Source organism: Oryzias melastigma, linkage group LG8, assembly GCF_002922805.2.
Source record: "Oryzias melastigma strain HK-1 linkage group LG8, ASM292280v2, whole genome shotgun sequence".
NCBI lineage: Eukaryota > Metazoa > Chordata > Actinopteri > Beloniformes > Adrianichthyidae > Oryzias > Oryzias melastigma.
The window spans coordinates 15,015,486-15,023,686 of record NC_050519.1 but is presented as its reverse complement, the minus strand read 5'-3'; the positions used below and the strand labels follow the sequence as shown (position 1 = coordinate 15,023,686).

At 33.7% G+C, this 8,201-nt stretch overlaps 3 gene segments (V, D, J or C); all 3 read right to left on the bottom strand.

Moving 5' to 3' along the window:
- Positions 1-333: 333 nt before the first annotated feature.
- LOC112146463 lies at positions 334-782 on the bottom strand. The segment is given in 2 exon segments: positions 334-635; positions 713-782. Coding segments are annotated over 2 exon segments (369 nt in total).
- A 1,829-nt stretch (positions 783-2,611) lies between these two features.
- Positions 2,612-3,053, bottom strand: LOC112146466. The segment is given in 2 exon segments: positions 2,612-2,913; positions 3,014-3,053. Coding segments are annotated over 2 exon segments (342 nt in total).
- Positions 3,054-7,100: 4,047 nt separating this feature from the next.
- On the bottom strand, positions 7,101-8,134 carry LOC112146187. The segment is given in 2 exon segments: positions 7,101-7,759; positions 7,837-8,134. Coding segments are annotated over 2 exon segments (378 nt in total).
- Positions 8,135-8,201: the final 67 nt, after the last annotated feature.

Genomic DNA, 8,201 nt, shown 5'->3' with positions numbered 1-8,201 from the left:
GTACATGAACTAAAGAAGGAAAACAACAATTGTACCCGTACTGAACATCAGGATCAGCACCTTCACTGCTCCAGAGAAAGTAAAAACGGTCAAATAAAAAGCTAAAAATGGAACTACCAACAAAAAACCCCGAAATAACTGACAAAAAAAGAAAATAAATTTGTCTCACTTTCACTAAAGCTGTTTTACTAGTTTAAATGGCTTTTTTCCAAATATCAATTTTCCCATTTTTTCCAATTAGTGTTCTGTAAAATAATATAAAGAAAAACTGATGTCAACTTTTTACTTCGTGTGGTGTTTTTGTACAGAGTTTGTGCCTCTTGAGTTACTGTGTCATCGAGTGCAGTAATAAACAGCAGAATCCTCAGATCTCAGACTGTTCATCTGCAGATACACCTGCTTTCTGCTGTTGTCTCTGGAGATGGTGAAGCGGTTTTTCACTGACTCTGAGTAGTAGATGTCGCTGCTGCCACTACTGATCCAAGCGATCCATTCCAGTCCTTTTCCTGCAGCCTGTCTGATCCAAGCTATATGCGGATCACTACTAAACCCTGAATATGTACAAGTCAGTTTGTGGGATTCTCCAGGTCTTTTAACCACTGATTCAGACTCAGTCAGTGTTTGACCCCTGATACCTGCAGAACAACAAGCAGCACATTAATGCAGTTACAAGAACTTTCTACCATTTTCTTTGTTCAGAACAATTTCTTACCAGGTAAGACACCAAAGAAAAAGAGAAAAAGCAGCAAACAAACAGGTCTGATCATTGTTGGAGTCATTTGTCTTTGATCTGTCTGCAGCTTCTTTGTCAGATTGAATCAATGAACTTTGATTCATATAAGAAGAAACTGGAAATGTCAGATTTGCATAAACTCCTCCTTAAAGAATTAAAATGAGTTGAAATCAGTCCTCTGTTAAAACTAACTTCATGCTAAAAAGTAGTTTTAGTAATCTGTTTTTAATCACACACATTATTTTTGTGAATCATCTGTTAACTACTGCTCATTTTTACTATTTTTTTTTAAAGATACTTGACTACATTTGAAACCTTTAGTGTTTGGTTTAATGAAAAAAAGTTACAATAAATCATTTTTATTGGAAAACATTGAAAAAGGATGACAATCCTGCTTGTTACTCTGAAAGAAATATTGATACCAACATTAAAAAGAAAATGTAAAAACCTAAAATAAGCATTACATGGATTGTTTTAATAAGTTAATTTATTTATTTTTTCTAACCTCTTCCTTCTTTTCTTTTCAGCTCTTGCATTAAGGCAGTGTTTCTCAATTATTTTCTCCTAGCCCCCCCATGAAGAACTTATTCTTTCACACCCCCTATAACTTTCTGCTACAAATATCATCTGTATCATTAATTAATTTGTTCAAGTTAAAGGAATATCTCTTCAAAATATTGTGCCTTTATTATCATTGAAGAATATTAAAAACAAACTTCTAAATAATCTGTTTTATTGTTTTTTCTTTCTTTCTTTCTTTTTTAGAATACTCACAGAATGTTCAGACAAAGTAAAAACAAGTCTTTCCTTGTTTCCCTCCACAGTAGTGATGAATTCTGGCTCTTCTCAGAGATTCAGTTCTTTGGTTCACTGTAAACAGCGGCTCTTTCTCTACCAAATTGCTTTTTAGGTTGTTTTTGCTTTATTTAATTTATCAACTACCATGTAGGATTAACTAACAAAAATTGCTTGATCCTCGGGCTGTCCAGCACCCCCCCAACCCCCCGCCATTGCACCCCCACCATTTGAGAACACCACAGCAAATCAGCAAAAAACTCATTCTGATTAAAAAAATAGTGTTTTGGATGTTTTAAACATGTTATTGTGACATGTTTATAATCTGAGAAACACACACTGACATGTGGTGTGCCACAAAGATCCATCCTTGGTCCCACACTTTTTAACCTTTAAAGGCTTCCGTTTGGAGATGTCATCAGGAGACATGACATAAACTTCTACAGTAATGCTGATGACACCCAGTTATGTCTGTGTCTCCAGATGACATGTGACCCATTGATGAACAATGATGAACATTGTTGTTGCAGTGGAATCTGGTTTGTTGTTCTGACTGGCTGTAAGCACTATGATCATGGTTAGGGCGTGGAAAAATCAACCATTATATGTCCTCAAAACAGATATCTGATCCTTTTCTTAGTAATATGTCCTTTTATCTTTAACAGTGTGGATTGTATCAGTGAATGTCTTTATATTCTTTTATTTGTTTGTTTGTTTTTTATTTGCTTTTATTCTGTATTAAATTTTATGTATTTATGAGAGGTGCCTCATACAGAAAATTTTGTTTTAGTTTATGTGATTTGAAGTGATTTTTATTGATTTAAAAAAATAATAATTGTTGAACCAATGTTTACAAGACTTTGATTTGATTTATTTATTTGTTCTTCTTTCAATTGGAATGTGCAATATATACAATCTACTAAGGGAGAACAGGAGTAGGATGAGGACAAAGTATTTATGGAGGTAAAGAAATAACATAAAATAAATAAATCCTTGATGGTGTTAGAGCGCCTCCTCTGGTGGATTCATGCTACAAGTTTTCAGGCTCTGAGGGTTTTTGTTCAGGTCTGCTGATGGTTTGTATCACTGTGGATCTCTGGCACAGAAATACACAGCAGTGTCTTCAGGCTGCATGTTCTGTCCATTTAGAGTCACTCTCTTGTTGGAAGAGTCTAAATCAATGTTGAACTTGTTCTTCAGTGAATCTTTGTAGCGAGAGTCTCCAGTGTATCTCATCCCAATCCACTCCAGTCCTTTCCCTGCAGGCTGTCTGATCCAAGCTGTCCAGTAGCCCAGAGAATAAGAGACCTGACAGGTGATGGTCAGTCTCTGACCTGGCTGCAGACTCACAGAGTCTGGCTGTGTCAGCTGTTCACACTTCACACCTGAAGAGAATGAAAATGTAATATTAGAAATATATCAATCATGCAGAAGTCAGAGTGAATTCAAAATACAGAAATGATCTTTTCTCTCAGTGAGACTCACATGATCCAGCAGCCAGCAGCAACAGAACTACAAACAACATGATGAAGATGATCTGTTGTTTTTACATGCAGCTGACAGCATCACATCAAGAGTTTATACATATGAAGAAAGTCGGTTTTGCATAAAAAAGTAGGATGCTCATTTTTTCTCATAGGAGGTTCCATCCTTCCTCAACATCCTACTTAAGAAGTTTATGAATTATCTTTTAAAAGTTGATGTTTTATATTACTTAGAAACTATTAATTTTTGGCATCTATATGAATGACATTGACCGCGGTCATTTTAGTCAAATGTATGCACTATGATGGAAGAGGGTTTTAAACAAAATGATTTGTGTTTTATAATGATCATTGTTTAAAGCATAATAGCAATTTAATCTAATACTGTTTCTGTTTTTACCGACAATCATTGGTGGTATAGATGCAACCAGGTACTGTAAATAGTCCACAGAATGTTTGGTCCATATTGACATAATAGCATCACACAGTTGCTGTGGATTTTCTAGCTGCACATCCACGAGGCAATCTCTTGTTCCACCACATTCCAAGAATGATCTTTTGGGTTGAGAGCGTTCAGAGATGTTCTTCTGCAGACCTCAGTTGTAACCCGTGGTTACGTGAATTACTGTTCCCTTTCTATCAGCTGGAACCGGTCTGGTTATTCACCTCTGATATCAACAAGGCATTTCCACCCACAGAACTGCTGCTCAACCTAGAGATGGTTGTGGGTGAAAATCCCAGCAGATCAGCAGTTTCTGAAACACTCAGACCAGTCTGTCTGACACCAACAACCATGCCACGTTCAAAGTCACTGAAATCCCCTTTTTTCTCCATTCTGATGCTCGGTTTGAACTGCAGCAGATCGTCTTGACCGAGTTGACATGTCTAAATGTATTGAGCTGCTGCCATGTGGTTAAATGATAAGAAATTTGAATGAATGAGTAGTTGAACTGGTGTGCCTAATAAAGTGTCCAGTGAGTCTATACTGGAACCTCTAACTACTAAGATTCTGATGAAGGGTAAACAGGATTTTTCTTTTTTATTATTTAAGTTGTTAATTGATGTATTTTTTCTGTTATCAACTATTTTACCCTTGATTTTTTATGATTTTTATTTACATTTATGGTAATTCAATATAATACAAAGTGTATTGGTAACACTTTATATTAAGATTCCTTTACAAGATTTATTAACACATTAACAAACATTATTAATGTGCTCATGGGTTCTTATTAAGACATTTATAAGCACAATAAGATGAATAAGGTTTATGAACATACTTTTTAAGATTCAGTCACATCTAGAGGGAGATCATTGTCTTCATAGAACATGTTAATAAAGAGCTTATAAGCTTGACAAATGTATTAACTTTCTTTGTCAACATAATAATGAATGTGTTACAGCACCTCATCTAAAGTGTTAGTAAACTATTTAACAGGTAGAATCCAGAATAATCAAATGTGACAAGTTCATGAAAAATTAACAGTAAAATGAGAATTTTACAGATATATCTGCAATGTTGCGCCTTTTTTAAATTCCTAATCTACTTTTTCAAAATTAAAGTTGTTCAGTAAAAAAGTTTGTATTGTTGATCAATATAATCTGATGCACTTCTGGTATTGTTATTATTAGTAGTAGTATTACTAGTGGTAGTAGTAGTAGTATACATACATGTTTTATCTGTAGATCAATTGTCTGTTCTCTCATATTTTTTTAGATTAAAATATATCTAAATTATTTTTCGAGGACACAAAACAAAAGAAGCTTAATTGGCAAATATGTGTGTTTAGATCCTACATCACCTTTACAATTACTTTGACAATGTTTAGCATTTACATTGAACACATACTTGTTAGCATTTGACAAAAATCAATCATCTAATCAATCATCATGTAATTCCACATTGTGTGAAGGATTACTGTTTTTTTATATTACATTTGATAAAAAGTATCAAAGTTGTTTTTTTTATTATTAGCGAAAATATGCACAATATAGGGCAACTCAAGCTATAATTTCTCCAATTTTTATACACTAATGAACAAAAAGAGGAGTAAGAACTTTAAGAATGTATTAACTTTGCCTAATCTCAGTCTGGCGTTCTTAACTGTTCCCTGTAAAAAACAAAGATAGAATTATTTTTTGAGATCACAAAGATCAAAATTGTCTCAACAGAATTGTTTAACAATATCTGCATCTGTCTGACATTTTTTAAAACTGACAAAAAGAGGAAGTACTTTTTGTACGACCGTCCTCATAATGTCTCTCACTGTGTCTCTTCTGGCACAGTAATAAACTGCCGTGTCCTCGGTCCTTAAACTGTTCATCTGTAGATAAACTTTACTGCTGGAGTCATCTCTGGAAATGGAAAACCGTCCCTGGACAGACTGGGAGTAAGAGATTGGAGTACTGTATATGTGTATATAAGCGATCCACTCCAGTCCTTTTCCAGGAGCCTGTCTGATCCAGTTCATGGGATAGCTGCTGAAAGTGAATCCAGAGGCTGAACAGGTCAGTTTGTGGGATTCTCCAGGTCTTTTAACCACAGGTCCAGACTCAGTCAGAGTCACTCCATCAACAACTGGGAATGAAAATCAGAAAACTGGATTTAAAAAAAGCAAACATCCTAAATCTACAGTATCTGCATGATGATGTTCACCTGCATAACAGAGAGTTAAAAGCAGCAGTCCTGTCCTACAGTCCATCATGTTAAACTGACTTCAGTCTTCTCTGCTGTCATCTCTGCTGTCAGATAAGTAGAGGAGGAAGACGTCCATGTTTGCATTGACTCCACCTCACAGGACACATTCAGCAGAATTCACATTTCAATCACAAAATACTTTAGTCAAGTCTAATTTCACTTTTTTTTAACTTTTTTTTTACTTCAAGTTCAATTACATCTAATAATACATCATTACATGTTTATATCAGAACTATTCCTAAAAAGATTATTGCTGTACAGGTGACTTACTCTGTTAAATTCATGTCAGTTGAGAAAATGTGTTTTTCCATTCTATTTTTTATTTTGTTTAATTTGTTTGATTAAATCATTTTTTCATACCAAATCATTCTTCGTAGACATGCTGTTTCTGATGTTTCCTTTTACTCATATTAACATGTTTTTATGTTGTTTTTACTCTTTTACTTGATAGAATCGTTACAAACTATATTCTTTATTATTAAATGACAACAGTATATAAAGACATCCATCTGCATCCACTCTCAGCAGCTTCAAAACAACCTCAGCTCTCTCTTCACCTCCATGGGAATGGAAGGTCACAGACATGCAGCTGTGAGATAAACTGAACTCTTGTTTGTTTGTGTCTAAAACAGAATAACTGACTGTGATTTTCAAATTCACCTTCTGTGTGTTCAGATTGAATGTAACTATTGTTTGACTTCTCCTTACTTGCAAGTAAAACCTCATAAGTTTTTGACTCTTGAGTCTTATTGAATGTTTTTGTATGTTTGGAAAACTGGCTACAAACTAACAGCATTTTTTACAGTCACTCTTCAAAAAAATAATTTCCTGAAAACTTGTTTTCTGATCATATCTCCATCAATATTTCTTTGTTGTTTTCATATTGTTATTTATAAACATATAAATGAATAATGTAATACTTTTTTACTTTGTGAGTTTTGGTAAAATGCAAATTTAAACACAATAATTAGAAAGTCTATATTATTATCCCATTTGTTTGCATTTCATTTTTTTGCTTAATTTATGAATTTACTAATAAATACTAGATTAGTACAAATGACAATGTATCTGATATTGTTTTAACATTGAAATAAAAAAGAGAGATTGGTTCACAGCAAAATAATGTTACTTTAATTAAATTTAATTAAAAATTTTAAAGTCTTTGAAAATAAAAATGTTAGTGTTTGATGGTTAAATCTAAAGTTGTTTTATTGTCTTATACAAGACTTACTTTTTGTATCCTATTAAATTGTTCTATGTATTTTTATCCAGGATATTGTTTTCATGAGATCATTTATCTACTTATTGTGATAAAAATACACAAAACATAAAGATGTTAAAATCATACACATCATAAAATACTCCTTATAGTAATCGATTATAGAATAGAATAGAATAGAATAGCAATACTTTATTCATCCCAGGCTGGGAAATTAGGCAATGAAAGTTATAAAAGTCAATTCTAGATTAGAACAGGTATGGCTCTAAACTAAAGTAAAAAAAAGAACTAATCCACTAGAAGTGAACATCAGTCACAATAAATATTGACAAAAAAAAGAAACAAACCTCCTAACTCTCCCTGAAGCTGTTATTATTTTGCACCTTTAAAAGCTCTTTTTTGCAAATATCAATTTCCACATATTTTGCATCCAGTCTACTATAAAATCATATTTTTAAAAACCCGATGACAGCCATTATCTTCATGTGTTGTTTTTGTACAGAGTTTGTGTCTCTTGAGTCACTGTGACTCTCGAGCGCAGTAATAAACAGCAGAATCCTCAGCTCTCAGACTGTTCATCTGCAGATACACCTGCTTTCTGCTGTTGTCTCTGGAGATGGTGAAGCGGTTTTTCACTGACTCTGAGTAGTAGATGTTGCTGCTGCCAGGGTTGATCCAAGCGATCCACTCCAGTCCTTTTCCTGCAGCCTGTCTGATCCAAGCTATATAAGGATCACTACTAAACCCTGAATATGTACAAGTCAGTTTGTGGGATTCTCCAGGTCTTTTAACCACTGATTCAGACTCAGTCAGTGTTTGACCCCTGATACCTGCAGAACAACAAGCAGCACATTAATGCAGTTACAAGAACTTTCTACCATTTTCTTTGTTCAGAACAATTTCTTACCAGGTAAGACACCAAAGAAAAAGAGAAAAAGCAGCAAACAAACAGGTCTGATCATTGTTGGAGTCATTTGTCTTTGTTCTGTCTGCAGCTTCTTTGTCAGATTGAATCACTGAACTTTGATTCATATAAGAAGAAACTGGAAATGTCAGATTTGCATAAACTCCTCCTTAAAGAATTAAAATGAGTTGAAATCAGTCCTCTGTTAAAACAAACTTCATGCTTAAACGTAATTTTAGTAATCTGTTTTTAATCAAACACATAATGTTGTTTTTGTCAATCATTTATTAACTCCTGCTCATTTTTTTGACATATTTTTTTTATTTTGAAAGATACTTGATTATATATGAAACTTTTAGTGTTGGAGT